The following is a 23,659-nucleotide window of genomic DNA, read 5'->3' on the forward strand; positions in this document are numbered from 1 at the left end:
GAAGGCTCCTCTTGGTGGGAGAAATTCATGGTCTTGAGATGTGCTAGGATGCCTTTTTTCTGATGATGGAAGTAGGTCAGTGGGTGGCTCATTTGTATTAATAAAGGATAATACTATATTTAGTCAATCTGGCCTAACTGAACTTCAAATCAACACCTTGTCCTTGTTCAGGGCATGAGGTATGCCACTGTAGAGGGACTTGGGTGGCACTCCTGATAATTTGGTTCTGCTCTCTCTAATACCCCTGCCTCACTAGATGATTTTGGACAAGGCATGTACCTTTTTGGAGGGGCATATTTTTCCCATTTGAAAAATGAGAATATGGTATTTTGTTCTTAGCAACTTCAGAGAAGCAGTTTAACATGACTCAAGGTAACAGATATGAATGTTTTGAAAGCAAGCATCCTTTACACATGAAAGATGAAGTTGTGTGGAATCCTTTCATGGTTTTTCCCTGAATGGACCTGGTTTATTCCCCTAGATTGTTTTGAAAACAAGCATTCTTTACTCAGAGCGCTACTGCCTCCTGTCTTTGTTTGGGGCTGTGAGGACATGATGTGGGAGTTTGCAACGGCAGTGGCAGCGGAGTTGGTGAGGGGTGCTCTTTTGCTTGTAACCTCACAAGCCCCCACTTGACACCCACATGAGCGCTGAGGAAACCACAATGCTGGGGTGCTAGGTCTCTGCTGCCTGCGTGGCTGCACCTGGAAACAGCTGTGGCCTTGCTGAGGCGGGAGTAGCAGAGCTCACGGGCCACAGTGGGGACGCTGCTGTTGTTACTCACTGCAGCAGAAATGGCAACAGCAGGAAACCCTCGGTGGGGGGAGGTCCCGGAGTCAGAGGCCTGAAGGCTGGGGGCTCAGGAAGCTGGGGTGTGACCTAGAAGCTCAGTCTGACCACCAGTGAGTTCACAGCATCCACCTTCCCCCTGCGGTGGCCGCAGTAGGTGAAGCCAGAGGTGAGGCACACACAATGCACTTGCATAACTGCAGCAGGGGCAGTGTCAGAGGAAAATGGCAGAAAAACAGTGACATGAGGGACCCAGGTAAGAGGCAGTGTCCAGTGGCCTCCAACTCTCCACGCAGAGATGGGTGGGCGAGAGGTAGTAAAGATACCACTTTTTACAGGGGAAATCTAGGGCGCTCATTCCTATCCTTCCCTCTAAAAAATCTTGCACAGCTAGTTGCTTGAAAAGCCAGGCTCCTGTCTTGTTCATCTTTGCACCCTCAGCACAGTGCCTGGAATTTAAAGAGATTCAACTCACATTTGTTAAATCAATTAATAGAAAGATGTGCATTTCCTCTGTCCTTTACTCTGATCTCTGTGAATGGCTTGGAGAGTATTATTTAGATGAGATATTTTTAACCGCGTTGCCTACAGGGAGAGTGTTAGGGAATCCAATGTCATTTTGTGAGTAAAGTAGTAGAAAGAGCAGAAAGTGCTTTTGTGGGTGTGGTGCCTGTTTGGGCCAATCTAGTGTTGGGTTTTGAGCAGAGCCTTTCATGTTTAGGTAAAGGACCTGCTTTCCTTCCCCCAGGGTCTGTTTCTTCTTGCAGAACAGAGCTGGGAACCTGTTGGCTCCTACTTTTTATTTCTGAAGGCAAAGCAAAAGGAACAAGACACCATTTTCAAAGTGTATCAGTTGTAGAAATAAAAAACAAGCCCTCTGTCCCTTTGTATCTCTATACCCATTTATAAAGCAGCGTATAAAACACTTAGGGCCACCCACCCCCACCCCAGGACTTTGTCTTCCCACCAGGCTGGAGGATGAGCTGGGATTGTTGCCTTCAAAGAAAAACTTGTTTGGGTAGCAGCCATTTAAGCAAGGCTGGGGTGGGTTAACTTGAATCACTGAGAAGTCGGGAGCCATAGAGAGAGCACTTCTGTAGGCTTTTGGATTCATTCAGAGTGTGTAGCCTTCTCCTGCCAGTCAGCCTGCAAGTGAAGGGAAGTTGTAAGAGTTGATGTGGAATCATAGACTGTCAGTCAATTCTGGAAGGAATCGTAGTGCCCATAGTCTGGGGATGGCCTGTACTTGCTGTGGCTGTACCTCCGCAGACATCACTAATCTCTCCTGGCACATTTCCCCTGCACACAAGGCGATAGTTCACCTGGTCACTCCCAGTGCCTCAGTGTTGCCACAAGTCATGATACCCACTTGCTCTCCCCCAGTCATTCTTAACTCCTTTGCTTTACAGATGCAAAAACTCAGGCCCAGAAAGGTGAAGCAACCTGATTGAGGCAACATAAGCGAGCTAGTAACAAAGTCAGGACTAAAACCCAGATCTTCTGACTCCTGGTGTAGTGCTCTTTTTTATACAGCCACATGGCCTGTGTCCTTGGGCCTGCTGTCAAAACAGTCACCTGTCTGGGACTGACCGGGTATGCTTGCAGGCTGGGGCGCGTCAGTCCAACACTCCTAGTCTAGGGTTATTCCTAGATCAGGGGAGGGAATGAGGAGTATTTGGGCATATTGGGGAAGGAGCTTCACAGTTAAATTTAGACCCCAGTTTGAATTTCATATCTAAGTTCATCTGAAGAGGGAATGCAAGTAATGCCTGGCAAATAATGTCTCAGCCCTGACTTTGTATGCATCCTGAGTAGCTAATAGTGGGCTCTTCATGACTAATGGAGGTACAGGCTCATCCCAATGATAGGCTGGTCTATACATCAGAGGCCTAAGATCAAGGATTGGGAGTTAGCCTCCCCTTTGTCTGAGCTAAAACAGGTTCTGCTGCCCCTGAATACACTTTAGGAAAAGCCTTACTGATAGCTTTGCCAATAACCCACAGCCCCTTGGAGGAGGGGTGTTGTTATGCTGAGTATTGAGATAATCCCCTTCATTAATTTGAAATATGTATCTTTGTGTTTTTCCCTTCCCAGTGCTTGGTCTTTTACCATTTCGTAACTTCTTTTCTCCATGTGCAGCATCATTTGGGTGGAAGTAGGAACAAGAACTAGCTAATTCTTACCTTAACAGAAAAATAACTTGGCAGTCAAGAGAAAATTGACAGCAACAGTCTTGATGAACAGCAGTCGGAGCCCCAGGATCATAAGGGACGTCATGTTCACTTTCCTGGTGAGAACTGTGGTTGAAGAAGGGTGGGCATGGTGGCTTCCTTAAGAGAATGGATTCCCTTCCAGGCATTGGGCCCACAGTACTGACACCAGCCTGCCTGAATCACCATGAACCTCTCTGGTCTGGAAGCCCAGCTTGGTGTCAGACGGCCCTCAGCGCCCAAAGGCTGCTGCCCACAGCCAGCCCTGCCAGCTTTGGAAACCCATGCTTGCTGTCCAAGCTCTGCCTGGAGAGCCAGGGGGAACCAACTGGGCTCAAGTATGGTTTTTGGTTTCTTTTGAAGTCTGATGTGTTTTGGCCTTATCAGACATTTGCTTTAGCCCTCACTAGTGAAGCTGACCCTTTGATTTCAACTAACCTTCGGGTTCATGGCAGCTCTCTGAGGTTTGCTGTATGATTTCCGGTTTCGTTGGCTTTAGGTCACCTGAAACAAACAGAAGAGGTCAGACTGACACTGGCGACCAAGAGGTTCAAAGGATTTTAGATTTTAAAACCAGAGAGGACTTTAAGTAAGTAAACTGAGGACCAGAGATTATGACTTGGTTAAAGTCACACAGTTATTTGCACAACTAACATACCTACTGTTCTGACCTTTTTAAAAAAAATTACATCATGAGGCCAACATCCAGGTGTGCCTCTAATTTGTAGGAAGAACTAAGCTTCTTCACCTGTGAAAGGATGGATTGCCCTTTGCTTTGGCCTTCACCGTAGATTAGACTGCATCTTGATTTTCAACCCCAGAGTCTAGTAGTAGGGTAGTCATTGGTACAAACGAAATAGTTCTTGGTAAAGAAGAAAGAGGGAGATCAAGTAACATGAATTTTATCTTAGACTCCAGCTCAGAAATGTGGAACATTCAGTTTCCAGCCAATGACAGGCTCTCGTTGGGCTTACGACTTGTTTCCAGCATGAGGCCATATTGAGAGTCATCTGTTCAGAGTTTTCATCTCCAGCTTCCCATCCCCCAACATTTCTTCCCCACATTCCTGGCCTCAATGAGCCCAGATATGACCTACCTGGAGATTTAGTTGTCTGTTCAGTCTCAGTGGAACTCACAATTTCCCTGTTGTGTTCAACTGAACATTTCACTGAATTAGAATCTCCATATTGACCAAGCTTGACAGCGTTGTACTTCCCACTGGGAGAGACGACGATAGCTGGGTCATATTCTATTATTTTCTTGGATGACTGGAGACTTATATTTATATTCTTGGGGTAGAAATCCTTCACCAGACAAGCAACATTTGTCCCATTTCTCATGACGAAAACGGATGGTTTGGCAATAGGCTGACTTTCTGCAGATATAGTCAATTCATTTAATGAGTATCTATAATGTGTTGAAGTTAAACAATAGTGTTTGCCTCAATTTCCCAGGGGCCTAGCACTGTAACCCAGACTTTCCTGCATCTTATTAGTGACATGGGCTTGTCTGCATCTCCATGAGGATGGCCAGGGGGAGCAGAAATGAAAGGCAGTCAGTTTGCTTTTGAGAGAGGTACTGCTAAGAGATATGGCTGGGAGCAGAGAAGGAAAATAACAACTACAAAAAGGTTTCTCAATCATCTGACTTTTAATTATTTATGTTTTATTAATCAATCCTCTAGACAATCAAGGTCAGGATGAATACTTGTCTGTACCAGGTGGTTTATTTTAAATGCATGGGCCCTTGGAGGGAGATCAGGGCAGGCGCTCATGCTTTGCAGTATGTCAGTTAAAGAATCAAGGGTCTGAGAAGGACTGCATAAGTGTTCAACCACTCCAAGGATTGTGGTGTTGGGGGCACTTCAGGGCATCCTCTCCATTTTAGGGACTGGAAGGGATCCACTGAAGTTAAGTGATACATCTCTCTGTCTTCAGGTGGATACTTATTCTTTTGTTAAGGGTGTACCCTTCAGTTTCTTTTGAGTCTTTAGTCAGCAAATAACAACTATCATTCTCAGGAAGTCTTTATATATATAAAACCAGTTGAAATCCATTTTTCTTGTTTTACTCTCAGTGGAGTTGTAGAAAGTTTGTCCCAATAATTGGGTCTCCTCCCGGTATTCTCTCCTGTCAAGCTTCACCTTGATTTATCATATATCTGCTACTTGGTATGTGCATTTTTTCCATTTAAAACCGAAAGTCTTGAAGTTTTTAGGGCGGCAGTAATGATTCTTTCCTTTTGTGCCTTACTGAATTTATGAATTGTGATATATTTTGTGTCTACGGATACTTGAACTCTTAAGCTATCTTCAAATAACTGCTAAAGAAAGAGCCCTGAAAATGCCTGAAATCAGGAAAGACAGTCAACTTGCCTGTGAGAGGTGATCTGGACATATTTCCAATTACATGCCTAACCGCTTGTTTTTAATATTATTATCTTGTGTGAATATGGCCCTTAGTCTTCAAAACTTAGCTGAGTTTGGCTTCTTGGTATCAATTAAAAAATATGCTGAATTCCAGTGTACTTTTATTTACTGTGGCCTACAATCAAGACATAAGGTACGGCTAAACAAAAACTTTTGGCAGTGAATGGTACGTGAAATGATTTTTCTGGTGCTTTATTTTCAGTCTGGGTTTGGGTTTCAGCTGTAAAACTCATGGAAGCAGAGCTATAACCAAATCAATCAGTTATGTCTGGTTGAGATGGCGCGATTGCTTGTCAGGAAGTTCCTACTGATCACTTTGTAAATGGACCACAGCTAGTCAGGGTTTTCAGAGAGAATCAACTGTTTAGAGAGGCCCCTCATCATTGCCATCATAATTCTCTGTTTTTTTTTTCTCTCCTGGGAAGCTCAACTAAAAGGCTGGATTCTATTCCAGTCATTCAGGGCAGGAAACTAGTTCCTAAGAAATCTAGTTTCTTCTATTTTTGGCTTTAGCACTAGACAAGAGGGGGATTGGGGATTTTTCAAATGGCTCTTCTGGAACCTGCTTTCAACCTACGTGAGAACCAAGCCACTGATAACAGGCACTGATAACCTTAGCAGTAACGGCTTAGAAACCACATGTTCTACTCATTCACCTCCCTTCAGAACTGTGACATTTCTTGCTCACCATTCTAACTTTGGTTTGATATGTATTCTGGCTGATTTTCAAGGGAATTATGAGTTATAGAGAAAAGACACTTGTCCATTAGAAAACAAAAACAAAACAACTCTGTCTTCTTGATTACTTAAGGGTATGACCCAATCCTAGCTGCATTTAGTTGGCTAATTAAGGCTTTCTTGGGATTAAAAAATCTATATTCAAAGGCAGTTGTCAATAATCACTTTGGACTGGAGAGACCTGGTTTGAATAATTTGAACAATGTTATGTATCTGCCAACACAGATGTCTGAAAACGTTCATCCACTTACAATATTGAACTCTGAATCTGGTAGCCCATATTTTAGATAGAGGACAGTACATTGGTTTGGTAAAATAGTTTTCTCACACTCTCTTTCTCAGTGTATGTATGTTCAAAACAATTGTTTGAAAAGAAGAAGTGTTTTATCCAATTCGTTCTCAGATGTCATGGTAACCAAAGAAAAGGCTACATGATTGACTTGAGCTTTTAAAAAAATGGAATGCATTTAATATAGTTGCTGCATGTAACCTAGTCTATCTTATACAGTACTTAAACCAAAATTTGAAATTTTATAAAATTTACATTATTGTAGTCCAAAATTTTAATTAAAGGCTTAATTAATTATTTATCTTTTAAGAATTTCCAGTCTTTTTGGCCTACAAATATAGTTACATTTCAACATGTGTTGCAAAGTGTTATGTGTTTGGATAATTGTTATTTTATATTCAGACTTTCTTTTTTTATGAATACTAATCCAGTGCTAAGGTTATGCTGCTGGTGAACAATACAAAGATAAGCATCCATCTTTCCTGAATAGTCTTCTTGAATATATAAACTTAGAAATCACCTAGGCTTTAGAGTGGCATAGAGTCCTACTGGCTCCCTAAGGACGGCAACATCTATAACAAATGTCCCTGCCGATTCCAAGGCTCTCTACCAACAGGGGAGGTAACTTGAACACTGAGATGTCAGTTTGCTCTACCTCCTTACTCCCACCAGGTTAAACACCTCTCTCCGGAATCTTTCAAGCTGTGGGACATTGGTTTTGAGGTTGTAATAAGGCAGGCTCACTAGTCCGCTTAACCAAAGGGATGTATAAGGATAAAGCACCTTCCTGGAGAATTTGGGCCCAAGTGTTTACTTGCCACTGCCCCTCCTACACCCGTATGTTCCAACTGATGCTCCAAACTTACTAGTATAAGTTTTCTAGATTTCTCTGTGCTTTCTGGGGTGCCCTGAAGATTTCAGAAATAAGTAGGAGCTACAGTTTTAACATATGTTTTTAAAAAATAAAAATAGTTATAGAGCTACTTCAGTGATTCAGCCTAATGCCTCCCTCCACTCTGGCTCACTCCACATATCCTAGGGTATAATTTCTCAAATAATGCAAACTGGATGTCAGCCCCACTCCCAGGACTCAGTTAACCCCTAGAAATATATAGGAAAAAATCAACTCACTGGGCTCCACGAAGAGCTTGGTGCCAGCTCCAAAAAACATCTGTCGGGTGTACCAGGAGCACATTGCGATGCTGCCTCACAGGTAACAGCCTGGGGCTGGCCCTGGGGCCTGGGCTAGAACATCTGTGTCCTGCCTCCGCAGTCTGGATCCCAGCCAAGAGACCCCACAGCCCAGAGAACTACAAAGCTGCCTTTGATGAGCTCAGGGGGCCCAGTACACAGAGTCTCAGTTCTTTTTGAAGCTAACAATAGTTAAACTGTTGGGTAAGGACGTGAGCATGAAATCCCCAGCTGAGAAACACTGGGACAGGACAGTGCGGAGACAGAGCATGAGAATGAGGGTGACAGGTGACTGACAGCTACCTTCAAGATGGAAAATTTAACTCCTGGTTTATTGGGAGACCTCTCTAAAAAGAACACAATAGCTTGGGAGTAGAGATGGGGCACCGAATGTTGACATTTCTTATAATGAATGTTAGGATGAGGAGGGTTTAGACACAGGTCTTGTTCTCATATTCTGGTTCCCTTCTCTTGTGTCACAAATACTGCTTTTTGATTAGAAACCTAATTTCTCCTCCATCACTCAGATTGAGTGTCACAATGATAACAAATCTGCTTTCTAATTCCCTGAGCCCAGGGAAGGGCTTTCGAAGGAATTGATGGTTGAACAAGAAATTGGCAGTTGCCAGGGGAGTCCACCGGTGCTGCGTGTTATGAATGCAGGCCAGAGGAGCCCATGCTTGCTTTGGATGCTGATTTTTGTTTTATAATTTCTCCTGACTCTGGGTCCAGATACAAGCTTCAGGAGGATGTAGTAATCGTGTGAAGATGAATGTAAAGACCCAATGGATTTCTCCATCTCATCACCAAAAATCAAGAGTCTAGGGCTAGAGCCAAAGGGAATGAAAGTTGTGTAGGGCCATTATTTGCTATCAAAACTTTAAGGGTTGGGGCTTGCTTTGCAATTCTCCCTCTACCCGAGCTTCACACCATCACATTACACTCCATCACTGCTGGAAGGGAAAACCAGAGAACTAAATGGAGAGAACATCACTGGAGAGCATGGTCAGTGTCCCGGCGAAGGGGCTAAACATCAGTTAGCCTCTCATCTCTTTCCTTCTTTCCTAAGGCTCCCAAAGGCATGGCCTCAGAGATTTCATTCTAATACTGCAGGTAATTCTGAATTTCAAGCAGAAATGATTTAAAGGGAAAATGAAACATAATACTTTTTGCTCAGATGCAATTTGTCCAACATCAATGAGATTGCAACCAGCTGCAACATAATTCTCTTGTGTTCTTTTCATAGCTCTAGTTTCTCTCCCCTCAAAGATAAGAAAACTCACCAAATCCCACTATTTCCCTGGAAGCAGTAGGCAACCCAGAACCCCTGTGAGTTTCTATCTCCCTCTGAGAGGCACACATCCTGTTGACACTCCTAGTTGCTTTCAGGACTGTCAGCCTTGCCATATTTTTTATTTCCACTGAAATTAAAAAAAAATCAGAATCTAACCCTGTAAGGGATTACACATTGGACTTGGCATGCTGTGAAACTTTTGAAAGACTGTTTTCTGGGCTGGTCCCAGTGACTGACTATTGGCAGCTGCCCCAACTACCTGAATACGGTCTCTAGATTTCTAAACCCTGGAAGAGACTGCTAGTAGGCAATGTGTCCATGAGAACACCATTACCTCTCTGTTGTCTTGAAGTGGTGGCTGTGTTTCTGTACTGGGTGCAGGCTCCTGAACCCTGTGCGGAGTGCTCAGATCCAGGGCTAACAGTGGAGGTGAGCGCATAATAGCTCTTGGCAGACCCAGGCTAGTATGCGACCTTGCAGATCATTTAGTTTGAGCCAGACATGTTGACTTAATGAAAGTTCTCAGCAAAAAGAGACAAGGGCAAGGTTAGCTTCGTCACTGAGGGAGAGAAAATGCTCCTGATTTAAATCCTTTAAGAATATGTTTCTAACTCTCCTCCTTATGCCACAGCCATGACTTTTTTCCTCACAAACGGGGAAAAGACTCCTCATCTACGGCTTGCCTTTTTCCTGACCCCAGTCCCTGATCAGGGAGCCAGACCAAGGGCTTTTGCTAGGTAGTTGTAGAAGACTATGAAATAATCTGTAGAACACAGTTTCTAGCACACATAGAATATTTTCTTAAGAGAAATCTAATGAATTTGTCCTCAAATTTTACCCCAGCTCTTTGCAGCAACAGCAACGAACCTCAGTAGATTTCCAATTTAGAACATCCTGACATCAAGAAGCACCATTCATTCAGGAACACGCCACAACTCCAAGGAATATGCAGACTGAAGTAAAATGTGTAACTTACTTGCTTCCACGATGAGTTGAGTTCCTGTTCCAAAGATGAGTTTATCTGAAAGCACCACATCAGGCGTCATGACAAAAACCTTGCCCCCTGTCTAGTCCATCTGCTTGGAAGGAGGTGGGTGGGGCAGAACAAGTGTAGCTGGATACACAGAACTTTGCACGGGTTTCTGAGATCTAAGCATGACATTTTGGCAGCCTGTTTGATGTGTGCTGTCTTCTGAGTGCTAATATTTAGGGAAGTCCCTAAGTTTTCTGCTATTATCTATCTCCTTAACATGCCGTCTTTTACTTTCAGGTCTTGCTTCAGGACCGTATTTTCACAGGGAGAAAGAAATTATTTTGGTTTTGATGAGAATTGCCAAATGGCTATTGTCAGGTGAGATGTAACTTGAAGGCTTAAGTCAATCACAAAAATCTATGTCTCAGTGAGAAGTGGAAGGACATGCTGGTTGGAGCAAAACCCATTGATGCAAAAGACTTGGAGTCTGTCCAAAGGATCATAATAATCACAGATGACTATCATTTGTGTAAGTACTTTACTACTTATAAACAGCTTGTGTTTACACTACCTCAACAAACATTATTGTTATAAACTGCATGNCGCAGGCCCGTGCTCAATCCACTGAGCTACACCAGCCAGGGCGAAATTATTTTGGTTTTGATGAGAATTGCCAAATGGCTATTGTCAGGTGAGATGTAACTTGAAGGCTTAAGTCAATCACAAAAATCTATGTCTCAGTGAGAGGTGGAAGGACATGCTGGTTGGAGCAAAACCCATTGATGCAAAAGACTTGGAGTCTGTCCAAAGGATCATAATAATCACAGATGACTATCATTTGTGTAAGTACTTTACTACTTATAAACAGCTTGTGTTTACACTACCTCAACAAACATTATTGTTATAAACTGCATGAGGTAATATATTAGATCCATCTTGCAGATGAAGTCACTGAAGCTAAGATTGGTTAAGATACTGAGTGGCTGAGGTGGGTCTCACTCTCAGATCTCCAGAATTCAGTTTCCATCCACTAAAACAGAGTCACAGATAATAGGACTGAAAGGTGCCCCAGAGATAATTTGTCAAAACTCCTGTGGTCATACAAGGGCTAATGAACGGATGCATAGGGAGAATTTTGACTCTTTTTACAGTGCCTTAACAAATTAAATCACAGAATTTCTACTGGGTTATAAGATCTTTATACCATCAGATTTCTTTGCTTTTCCTCTAAATTGTCCCTAAGAATTGGTCTGGATGATAATCAGGATCATAGTGTGCTAAAGCTGGTCCAAGATGCTCATTATTATGCCTCACATTTACTAGATGTCATGTAGCGTAGGTCTGGTTATGGCCCAGATCTGTAGATGGTGACGGCCCAGGTATTAAATAAGCTGGCTCTGTGAAATTAGTTAAGTAGAGGGAAGACAAAGACTCTTCAAAAAGGATGATGGATCAAGAAAATCCACTGTAGCACATGTCACATCCTGCATTTTATCAGAAACCCAGTCCTTGCTTCTCAAACGATCCCTTGCTCAATGACATTTAGGAAGGATTTTTCCAACATCCTGAAAAGTATTTCTCAAGTGGTGACTTGGGAAATTTCTAACAAAGATAATTGCTAAATATAGTGGTCATAATAAGGACAAACAAGTCACTTACATGGTTCTACCTCCAGATAGGTTCCTTTGCCAAAGATCAGGTATCGCAGTGGGTAAACCTAGTCTAAAAACTGCCTTACTCTCCCTTTATGGCATCCCTGGCCCCACTTGCCAAGTCACATTGGTAGACATTGGGATTTTCTGTCTTATCTGACCCAACCTCTTTTCTCCTAAGTCTTGGGGGGCTGTCATCTAGGACAAAACAGGAGGCAACTACTGTGCCAAACAGAAACCTAAGCTCTTGCCATGTTACAATGGGGGCTGGTGCTTGGAATGAGAGAGACTGGAGTGTTTTAGTGTGACTAGGAGAAAAGAAAGGTGGCACATTGGTCATAGAGTTGTACTTTTCCATCTTTGGGCTACACTTTGGTGGGGCAGAGGTCTAGTGAGTTATATACACCATTCATTCCTACCTTTGAGGGGAGTAGCATTTCATATTCAACCAGACCTTTGCATCACTGCCTAGCATTGTGCAGCAGCCAGACTTCTTGGTATAAAATAGAATTAGAGCCTTCAGTACATTTGAATAACATACTCATGAATATCAAATTTTAGCAAGCTTTAACAACATACACTTAAAAGTGGCAGTTAAATTAACCTCTGTCATATGTAAAAATCAGAGTCTATGAGATTGCCTGTATGTCACTCATAAAAACCAGAAAAAGAACAAGCATTTTCAGATCAGTTTACAGCCCGTAAAGGACTGCAGATCATACTTGGAGTATCACCGCAAAGGAGAGTGGTTCTCAGTTGTGGCGAAAAAGAAAGGTGCCAGAATGCCTGAAACCTAGTTCGACTCTATCCCTTACTACGCGCATAGTTTGGCCACGTTACTTAACTTCACTGAGCTTTGTTTGCCTCCTTTATAAAACGAGGGTAGTATCTTCTGTATTGGGAGATTGTAAGATTATATGAAAGTGGACTTCCGCCAAGATGGAGGCGTAGGTGGAAACACTGTGCCTTCTCCCACAACCAAGTTTGAATACAACAAAGGTTTAGTAAACAAAGACACAGCCAAAGAACAGAAAATTGAGCTATACGGACAACAACTACCATAGGGCCCACTTTCATTAAGATGTTCCCAATGACCAGAGCCCTTTTTTACGCTCCTGTCATTGTCATTTTATTTGTGCTACCTTATTCCATGCTGTTTTGTCCTGTTCTTTTGTTCTATTTAATGGAGTTAAGTGGTATCCTCAGGTTTTCTCTATCCAGAGGGCTAAAAGGTGTGGTGGCTATGGGGCTGTATAAACAGCCCCAAACTTGAGTTTGTATAAACCTGTTCTGTTAGTTTTGTGAAGCCTGCAGGTAAGAACTTGAAAGAAGCATGAAAAGGAAGTAGGCTTTTGAGAAGAAAGAAGACACTAAACAAACATATTCCGGATCCTGCCCCCTCTGGATGCCCCGTATCTTTTCATTTCCAAGAATAATGGGAGGCGCCAGCTCAGTGTTTCTGCACTTTAATTAATCACATCTCCTCTTTGTTTCTGTCACGTGTATCTGTCATATAATTTGTTTAATAGTCTTCTTTGAATTTACTCACTTTTTAACATCAAATATAACTAAAAGGAAACTTTAAATCCCATGGGTTTGACAACCTAATTGTTCTATTTTGATAGCCATTAAAAGACAGCACAATTAAAATGAAAAGAAAGTCTACGTACCATCTAAAACCATGTTTCACCAGAGTAAGTAAGGAAAACACCAGAGTAAGTGAGTCAGTAAGCAGAAGAACTTAAATTCATTTGGAAGAACTTGGTGAACAAAGGGAAGTTAGGAAAATCAGTCACCCACTTTGTCAGGAATGTGGATTAGACTATTTTAGGGAGAAAATTTACAGCCAATGAAGTCCAAAGGCAAGGATCTGAATTAGTAGAACACTTAAAATCTTGCATGATTTTATATAAAACCAGAATTTCTCTGCTCTTATTCTGCTAGCACAGCTTTGGATTTTTATCTTTTTTTGGATACAAAGCCCTTGCCCCATTTTTCTGCGTACAGTGCAATGTCCAGTGCAATGTCCAGCAATGCCTTGCCTGCCCTCCTTTTTCCTTCCCTCGCCCTCAGTTCTGTGCCTTCTTTACACCATTCACCCACCCAGGGCTGTCCTGTCCCAGGGTATCCTCTGAGAGGAGCCTACCCCATGACACTCTTCCATCCCACCTCTCTAGAACCTTCCCTTCCCTTGGAAATCCTAAGCTGAACGCCAAGGTATCAGGCCAGGACATACTGTTGCTTTTCCAGTAGCCAGCTTAGAAGAGTTGGGACCATTGATGCCATTGCTAGACTTGCACAGGATCTTTGAAATGGGGTTTTTACTTGTTTATTACATTTTCTAGATTAATATTAATGTTCACTATCTAACTGGGAGCTGCTGCCAAATGGAGACTGCTGTCTTTTTTTTTTTTTTGGCAAGAATAGTTAAATTTAAATGTCACTTAAATGACACAAAAAGATGCCTTCTGTGTTGAGTACAATCCTTTGACAAATTTAGCACTGATTGCTTTATAATAGTGAACTAGTGAGTGGTACCATATCCTCTTAGTGAGGAAGTTGAATGTCATGAGCCCTCAGGGAACTACTCCTGGCTGAGTCCTATAAACTCCAAAGTATTTCATAGTTAGAAACAATACACAGTCACTTTGTTCTGCTTGAAATCTAGTCTCACAGGGAGCCAGAATATTCCAGCTTCCTCACTTGTAACTTAGCTCCATTCGAAGCCCTAACAATTGGAAATGGATGTCTGGCACTGGTTCTCTTTTTTCCGAAGAGAAGTGGCAACACCAGAGATCACGTACCCCAGCCTTATTCTCTGTGCCCAGGAGGCCGACTCATGTCTGAGCTCTCCCAAGAGCATGTGTTTGGCCTGAGGAAGGTCAGAATTACTTATATCTAGAACCACATGGATAGAATCCCCCAGACGTAGATCAACCTTGCTTCTAATCAGTTCTGACTTGATTTGGGGACTTGAAACAATGACTCTGTGGTCTCTGCAGCCTGAACTGAATCCCATGGATTGAGCAGAACTTTCTATTTCTCCTGAGCTGTGTGGAGGTCTTTCATAGCTCCAAAGTCAATTAAAAAAATAGGAAACCCCATCTCAATTCCTATGCAGGGGACTAACCACCTTCCCCAGATTTCTCCTTGACCTATAGGAGGTCTCCTTGACCCTATATTGGTGCTATCACTACCCATTCCACATTTCCTAATATTTCTGCTTTCTTAGAGGGAGGAGGTCTTAACCTCAAAGAAGAGACAACCTGTTTCTTACTTGGTTCCACAGTTCTGTGGATTCCTTTTCCAAAGATGAGTTTGGAAAACTCACAGTACTTGAGGGTGTTCCCAAAACCTTGGCAGTGTCCCACCTTTCTCCTTCCCAATTAACTTTAAGAATGGAGGACTTTTAGGGTTCATGACTCTTAGAAAAATGGCACTTGTCACTTATCCAACTGGTTCACTATGATTTAGTCAATTGCCAGTAGGGGTGGGTGTGCTCTGGGGAGGTTTTTGTCTGAGAAGTAGGTGGCAGCACCCGTTCCCAAGGCAGACATTTCCAGGACAGTGCCTGGAGTTCTCTGTGGTTGCTGTCTATGGTTTTGGATTGTTTTCAGTTCCTAGACCCACACCTAACTCTCAGTCTTGGAAATTGCCAAGCAGATGAGTCTCTGATCCATGACTACAGCAGAGTCAAGGCCTCCACAGTCACTGGTGCTGCTTGAAGGGCAGATAACAGGTGGCATCACGAAAGGTGATGGTGTGGTGTGCCCATGACTTAGAGTCCAGTCACTGTTAGAATGAGCAGTTACAGCTGGTGATTGCCTAGAAACAAATCAATCTCTGTTGAAATTCATCTTCCCAAACTGCAAAGCAAAGCATTTAGCCAAATCTCTCTAGGGATTTGGATTCAGAAATTCCATACGAGTTGGCTTATGTAATTTTTCCTTTGCAATAGAATCAACACAAAACCAAGACAAGAGAAGTTTTTAAAGAAACATCTTTTCATATTTCCCAATCATGGCTGTAATACCATATTGAAAAGCCAGTTTCGCCTCAATGAGAACAGCAGTGAGAGGCCAGCAGCTGGGCATCACTTCTCTTGGCCTGATCCACGTCCTGCTGTCCCTTCTGAGTTCCTGAGTAGGAAGGGACAGCTGCTTGTTGTGTTCATCACCCTGGGGCAGGGCAGCCAGGCTGAGGATTTCCCAGGGAAGGGCCACCTTTGCCCCTGCAGTTTTTGTACAGGTCTCCTGGGGTTTTGTAGCACTGTGCGTATCCCACCAATCACAATGTTACAGGGCTTTACAAAAATCCCTGTGTTTTACCCTATGTGAACTCTGAGAACCCCTGAGGCCGGGTGTTTTCTCCAAATCAAGCTCCAGCAAGATCAAAGGATTTGGCGGTTGGGTCAGGGCAGGCTCACCCAGGTGTTTCTGTCTGAGGCTCTTCTGCCTCACTGGCTAAATCTGCCCTAAAGTTTGCAACTAGAATGGCCTTTCAGAAACTGTCACGTCCACGCCGTCTGTGCTTCCTGGCCAGTCTTCTCTCAAGTGGTTCCCCACAGAAGAGTTTGTAAGCTATCTGAATGTCTCAGGTGGATTCTCCATGCTGCGGGTTGGGCAGAAAATGTTTGTGATCAATGTGATTTCTCCTGTCACCTGCTAAGCTTCTGAATTACCTCTGCCTGTCCCTGCTTTACACCTGAATAGTGTTAAAACATTTTACAAAGGCATTTCACATAAATTTAAAAATTTATCCTCTCCACTGACTCCCTGTTGCTAAATTCAGGGCCAGCAGCCCATATGGTTCTTTGTGTGATTTAGAAAAGGCAACCATGCTGGGCGCGTGCAGAGGCAGCAGCTTGGGTTCATGCTTGGGAAGCAGATGGCATCTTTGTGTGCTGTGTAAAAGGTTTCCCTTTCTCCAGCGGACGCAGCTCTACAAGGGCCTTTGGCCTCATTTGTCCCTTGGCCGAGCGCCCTTGTGCAAGGCACAACTGTGCAAGTAGATGCAGTGGCTCTGTCCAAATTCAATCGATACTTTTTTATTTATATTCTTGTTTGACCTCTGATTTTTTGACACAGTTTCTCCCTGTTTGCTGCTGTTCTCTGGGTCAAGACACTGGTCTTGGTTCACCTTTGATCTCTGTGTCTCTCACTATGAAAACAAAGTGATACACTAGGCTTATCAAAAGTGATCTTATTAAATGTGAACCATTAAAAGAGAGGGTGAATTTTGTCATTATTAAAGGGGAGAAGGATTGAAAAAAGTCTTCAGACTTTCCCTTGAGGATTTTATGCAAATCCATCGCTTAATTTAAGTGTCACAATTTTACTTACAATCTTTGTGACAACTCTCTCCTGCTCTGCATATGACTGCATGCCTGCCCCATAAACTCCAAGCAACTCCCACCTCCACATACAGAGCCTAACACTCTCCTGATTTAAAAAAAACCCCTCAAAAACAAATAGGAAAAGAAGAAATGAAACGTTATGGCCTCAGTAACAGTGTAACAAGGGATGGCTTAGGGCAGAAAGCAGGAAAATGCGAATCTTACGAGGAGGGCCGGATGAGAATAAAGAATTGTAATTTGGACTCTTGAGTATAGCTGTTCTTAGGTGCTAGTCTCTGAACTGACAAGAATTTGGTGGTCACTGTGCTGACTAATAGATTAAGTGTCTCATTAACCCCCTTGAGACTTGTGGACTTACTTCTAGTGCTGTTGTGCTGACTTTCCCAAGCAGGCACCAAAAACTGGTTTGAATAGAACTAGTTATAGGAAAAAAAAGCTGGGACCGAAAATGCAATTAAAATCTCGAGTTATACCAAAAGTTAAACGATGCAACCTTGTGGGTCCAGGGCAGTGAATTTTACAATCCTGTGGCTGTGTCAGGGAGTTCTGGGGTGATGAGTCCTGATGAGAATGCAGTGGCTATGGTTCCCACCTTTTCACTTTCTGTTACAGAAGTGTACATCCATGTACCTTACCACATGACTCTGCAGGGCCTCCAAGGCCGATTCCATTGACTTTGAGGCTGGCCATGCTTCGATCTGTAGAATATGGGTAGAAGTAATAGCATGCCAGTTCCAAGCTGAGGCTCCAAGAGACATCACATAATGGACTTCCAACAGCACTCTTGAATCTCTGCCTTCTGAGTGTGTATGTGTGGTTCACAGGCCCGCGCTCAATCCACTGAGCTATACCAGCCAGGGCCGAATCTCTGCCTTCTGAGATGAGAGAGTGTGTTCCAGAGATTCGTTGTTGCTTCAGCTGGTTCTGAGAATAAAGACATGTAGAGAATACCTGACTCTAACCCACATCTTGAAGCCAAGTCTGGCTGTCCTGAGCAATACATGCTTGTTCTAAGCAACTGAAAAATTGGGATTGTTTGTTATAGATCATAATAACAGCAGAAATATCTGATTAATACAGATGCCAAGCCTTGGGGGGACCCTAACTATAAAATTACACGCTTAAAATTTTTGGTGGCTTCCTATTATCCTCAGATAAAGTGATGTGGGCCATGGGTTTTGCTTACATTGCAGGCTTATATCTTGTACTTCTATACTTGTTCTCTTAAACTCAGCTGCATTGAACTACTTGCTTCCTTAAAGCTCCGCGTTCTTTCATAACTCTTTGCCTTTACCATGTGATTGTTTTTATCATACGTGCTCTTAGATTTTATTTATTTTATGGTCTTAGCTTAGCTACTTTCCTAGGAGGGCCTGCTTAAAGGCTCTGACTGGATTCGGTTAGGTGCCCCCCTCCCCCGAATTTCCACAACATTCGGTGCTTTCTCCATCATTGCACTCAAATTCCCTTTTCTCTTCTTCATTGGGTAGAGGCCCTTGAGGGAAGGGGTTTTATTGTTTATTTCTGTATACCTTGTGCCAGCACAGTACCTGATTTGGTGAATGCTCAGGAATCTTCTGAGGTTGTCTTCTGAATCCATTTTAAGGATGAGGTATCTCATGTTCAGAGAGAATGAGCTGGGAAGTGACAGAGCCATGACCAGAGCCCACATCTGCCCGACTCCTAGCCCCCTGCTCTCTTTCTGGCACCAGGCTGCCTTACGGAATACAACCTTAATTTGTTCATAGCAACATTAGTGGTAAACAAACTGATTTTTAACAATAGCCTGACTTAAGCTTCATTGGGAAGATAAATTTGTTGCGATTTGTTCCGCACCATGAAATACATTCTAAAACCAAACAAAAATGAGTTTCATGTTGTCTTCATATTTGGAGGATTCAAATCACTTACTTTTGCACTAACGTGAGTATCAAGGATCATTTATGCCTCTGGAGAGGAAGCCTACAATGCCATGGTTGGAGAGGAAGCCTACAATGTCATGGCTGGAGGGGAAGCCTGGAATGTGAGACTTCAAAGATCATATATTCACTCCCTTGGGTGTTTGGATGAAAGGTCCAGAGAGGTTTCACAATTTGACAAGGCATCCAACTTCAAAGGAACACATAAGAAATCAAGTATTCTGATTCCTAATTCAGTTATATTTTTTAGTAGGCAAATACCCTGTCTTCTTTGGTTTTTTATTCTAGCATTTATCATTTGAAATAGTTTCTGGGTATTCTCTCATTCCCACAGCCTGATCTTTCCTGAAGTGGCCATAGAATGGCCTGGGTAACCTGGCATTTTCTTTTTCTCCGTGAATTTTCACTGTTGTTTCAGATGCTCTTCTATGGGAAAGGGGTGTATGTGGCAGACACAGGGTGGGTATATTCTGAAATTCAGCTCTCCCTGGAAGGAAGCAGCCCATGTTCTCAGTGCCCCACAAGCTCATCCTCAATGAGGAACAGAGGAAAAGGGACAGTGTATGGGGACTGGTTTACCAAGGTGTTGTCCAGTCCTGGCTGGGACCAGGCCTCATGCACAGAGACTCAGAGCACTTTGAGAATACTTATGGGATACCAACTCAAGAAATAAATAAATATGGTACCAGGTTATCCTCAAGGGATATGGACTTTGAGCTATATTCAACTCCACCTCCTGCTCCCAGTGTTGGCATGTACTCCTTGAGGGCTACAGACAAATTGTAGTATATTCAAAGGAGAATACCAGGCTGTTGAAGAGACTTCAAACCATGTACAGGGAGGAACAGCTAAAAACCCTGGGGGAAGAAGACCAAAGGAAGGGGTATCTCTGAGAATGTTTGATCTCAGTCTTTGGATATCTGTTGGGGGAGAGCTGGCTTATTAACTCATGTCTGCTATTGCATTCTATCTATTGTGATGTGTTGGTTTCATTGAAATACATGAGAAAAATAGAGACACGTATTTTTCTTTTTAAATTTTATTTATTTTAGATAGATGGGAAGGGAGGGAGAAAGAAAGAGAAACAATGATGTGTGAGAGATGCATTGAATAGTTTCTCTCATACACCTCCAGCTGGGGACCTGGCCTGCAACCCAGGGCATGTGCCTTGGCTGGGAATCGAACCAGCAACGCTTCAGTTCTCAGGCAATCACTCAATCCACTGAGCCAAACCAGCCAGGGCTACAGATATGTATTAATAGCTCAAAAAGAGAGGTTAGTTGCAATGTGGAATCTGAAACCATGTTAATGAACTTTACCTATTCTGTTAAAATTAAAATACACTGGTACATCTTACATTTTGGGTGGAACTTTCACTCATAAGTGCTTTTGTAACATAATCCTTTGGTTAATTGGGAAACATTTGTTCATGAGTTAAGCAACTTCCACATGTTGAAAAACTTCATTACATAATATCAAAATACCACAGTAGTTAATATCACCACTGATATCTTTAAATAAGAAAAGTATTTAAATTTTGGGGAGGCATCCAGCTCGTGGTGGCAGATACAAGTTTTTCTAAACTCCAATTTTTGCCTAATGCTTAGATTTTTTATCATTATTAACAATTATTAGTTATTTTTCTTGATGTGACAAGCTCATTTTATTCATTTTTAAGAAGATGCCTGCCAAGTACCCACACTGAATAACTATAGTTTGTCTGTCATTCTTTCAAGTGAAAATGGTCTTTCATGGAAAAAGTGGCTCATTCAGCTTTCAACTCAAACAATTGCACGAATGTTTTTCCTTGGGATAATTATCATAATTTGGAATGTAGCAGAAGTGCTTTATGTGTACTTCCTCTTTTGCCACACAGAATGCTAAAAATACACATACTCAAGAGTTAAGATTTAATGAAATTGAGTTTTTTATTTTACTTTGTCAGTGTAAGGACTGAATTGTGTCCTCCCAAAGTTATCATGTTGAAGTCCTCACTCCAAGTATTTAGAATGTGATGCTGTTTGGAGATAGGGCCTTTAAAGAAATGATTAAGTTAAAAATGAGGCCCTTAGTGTTTGAGCCAACCCAATATGACTGGTGTCCTTACAAAAAATGAAAATTTGGACTCACAAAGAAATGAGACATGAATGCACAGAGGAAAGACCATGTGAAAAGGTGGCCTGTGGCAAGCCTAGGAGAGAGGCCTCAGGAGAAACCAACTCAGTAGGCATCTTGACTTGGACTTCTAGCCTCAAAAGAGAACATACATGATTGCTATTTAGTCCACCAAATCTGTAGTATTTTATTATGTCAGCCATAGCAAACTAACATCATCAATGATATTTTAAAGGGTAACTGGCTTCTCCCGCCCCCAACAAATATGTGGCAATGAAGAATATAATGGCTGCTAATACAGAAAGCATGCCACTGCCTTGATTCATGCTAAAGAACTAGTAGTTTTACCCACCATTGTTTTTGCATCATCAGAGAAAATGTCAACAAAATGAGAAAGGCAAACAATATTTGGTATTATTATCCTGAAAAGGTGTTGAAGCCCCTAGAGGTTCATTGACCATAATTAAATAACCACTGCCTCAATTCTATGTTGTTTGTGCTGCCAAACTTCCAACCCCAAGCCTCCCCTGCTGCCTCACCTCTCCCTACCTGTTTGCTGGTGATTAGCAAACCAATTTTATCATATGCTTTGACTGATCAAAGCAGCCTTTCAGTTCTAAAATATGATAAAATTGACTCAAGTATTTTGGTTGCAATTTCTAATCAAAGACCATAGATCCGTATGTCATCTCCCTCAGGTTTCTTTTGCTTGGTGGCACTCTGGGGATCAGGTGCTGGATCCATGATAATTGTGCTTTGGTGACAGAAGGAGGACTCAGCGAAGGCCTAGAAGTCTGACCACATTAAGTTCAGTATCCATACTATATTTTTGTGACAATACTTTAGCCTTTCCATTAAACACAATGTTTACTTGTTTAAGTGACAGGTGGTTGAGATGGTAAGTTGAGTTTTGGGCAAAACCATAAAGAGGAGGAACAGACCAACATGGCTTGCAGGTTAATGCATCAAATAATATACTCAGCAAGTGGACAGGAATGAAGAAGCCAGGCTTTTCAACTAAGACTCATATAAGGGCCCAAGGATGGATAAATCTGGTCATGTTCCCCTCAGGTAAGAAGACCTCAATACACTTTGGCTTTTGTCAAAACCTTCTCTTACTTTCTCTATGAGGCCCATCCAACTGAAGGAGATATAAGCATGGCAATCAACTGACTGGAATTCCTTAGTAAATCTATACAAGAATGGAACATTCCCACTACCACACAAGTGGAGGACTTGATTTCGAACTATTATCATTTCAGATATTAAAAGGTGGTGATTTTAATGCAATACCTTACTTATGCCTATGCCTTCAATAAGAATAATCTAAAAGGTGCAACATCACCATTAGCAGTTTTCTTATTTATCTTACTTATATAGCCAGCAAAAGAGTTCATTGTTATCTTAGAAATATGTCACATGAACATATAGTTTTGGTTTGTTCAAAGGTCTATAAGTTCAGGAAGTTCTTTGTGTCGAGTAGCAGTCTTTAAGAAAGTACGCTAATTTTCAAGAAACATATTGCATTTTAACTTATCATTGTTTAAACTTGCTGCAGACTTCTCAGCCGCTTAAAAATAAAAGCTTTAAGTAGCATTCTAAAATTTTGAGACATTCAAAAAAGAGATGAACAGAATCAATACCTATAGACTCATCACCTAAATTTAAGAATTGTTAATGTTTGCTATACTCTGTATTTTGGTCAATTATTTAGAAAATAAATTACAAACATCATTAAAATCCTAAGCAGTTCAGTATGCATTGAAAATATCAAACATGTGAAGGGTCTTCTTTAAGACGAAGGAAGAAAGGAAAGAGAGAGGAACATAATTATAAAGAATGGAATGGCAATAAATACATACCTATCAATAATCACTTTAAATGTAAATGCATTAAATGTTCCAGTCAAAGGACGTGGGGTAGCTGAATGTATTAGAAAACAACACCCATATATATGTTTTTCAGTGACAGGAAAAAAACTAAAAAACACACAAACACATGGAGGTTAAATAACATCTTATTAAACAATAAATGGGTCAACAAAGAGATCAAACAACAAATCAGAAGTTGCCTTGGGACAAATATAAGTGAAAATACAACAACCCCAAGCCTATGGGACACAGCAAAACAGTCCTAAGAGGGAGATTCATAGCAATACAGACCTACCTCAAAAAACAAGAAAAATTTCAAATGAACAATCTAACCTTACACCTAAAGGAATTAGAAAAAGAACAACAAAGCCAAAAATGATTAGAAGGAAGGATGTAATAAATATTAGAGCAGAAATAAATGACATAGAGACTAAAAAAATACAGAAAATCAATGAAACCAAGAGATGGTTTGTTGAAAAGATAAACAAGACTGACACACTTCTAACCAGACTCATCAGGAAAAAATGAGAGGTATCAAATAAATAAAATCAGAAATGAAAGAGGGGAAGTAGCAATTAACAACATAGAAATACAAGGGATAGTAAGAATATTTTACGAACCACTGTATGCCAACAAATGGAATGAACTGGGCAAAAATAAATAAATTCCTACAAACATGCAATCTTCCAAAACTGAATCAGGAAAAAGTAGAAAATCTGAATAGACTCATTACAATCAATAAAATTGAAGCAGTAATCAAAAAATTCTCAGCAAAAAAAAGTCTTGGACTGGATGTCTTCACAAGTGAATTTTATCATACATTCAAAGAAGAAT

General features: G+C 41.7%; 1 protein-coding gene and 1 gene segment (V, D, J or C); both read right to left on the bottom strand.

The window, feature by feature from the left end:
* The window catches only part of LOC118980917 (T cell receptor alpha chain MC.7.G5-like), a 248,334-nt gene that overhangs the window by 79,663 nt on the left and 145,012 nt on the right, over positions 1–23,659 (bottom strand).
* LOC118980920 (uncharacterized) overlaps positions 1,575–23,659 on the bottom strand; it is a 45,931-nt gene continuing 23,846 nt past the window's right edge. Inside the window, exons 3-7 of the mRNA XM_037037632.1 lie at positions 9,916–9,960; positions 4,096–4,374; positions 3,438–3,503; positions 2,973–3,086; positions 1,575–1,935 (exon numbers count right to left, since the gene is read on the bottom strand). Coding sequence (XP_036893527.1) covers positions 2,974–3,086; positions 3,438–3,503; positions 4,096–4,374; positions 9,916–9,960 — 503 coding nt within the window. The 3' untranslated portion in view covers positions 1,575–1,935; position 2,973. The remainder of the gene's footprint in view (positions 1,936–2,972; positions 3,087–3,437; positions 3,504–4,095; positions 4,375–9,915; positions 9,961–23,659) is intronic.

This window comes from Sturnira hondurensis, unplaced genomic scaffold, assembly GCF_014824575.4.
Source record: "Sturnira hondurensis isolate 20B ecotype Veracruz unplaced genomic scaffold, ASM1482457v3 Scaffold0023357, whole genome shotgun sequence".
Lineage (NCBI taxonomy): Eukaryota > Metazoa > Chordata > Mammalia > Chiroptera > Phyllostomidae > Sturnira > Sturnira hondurensis.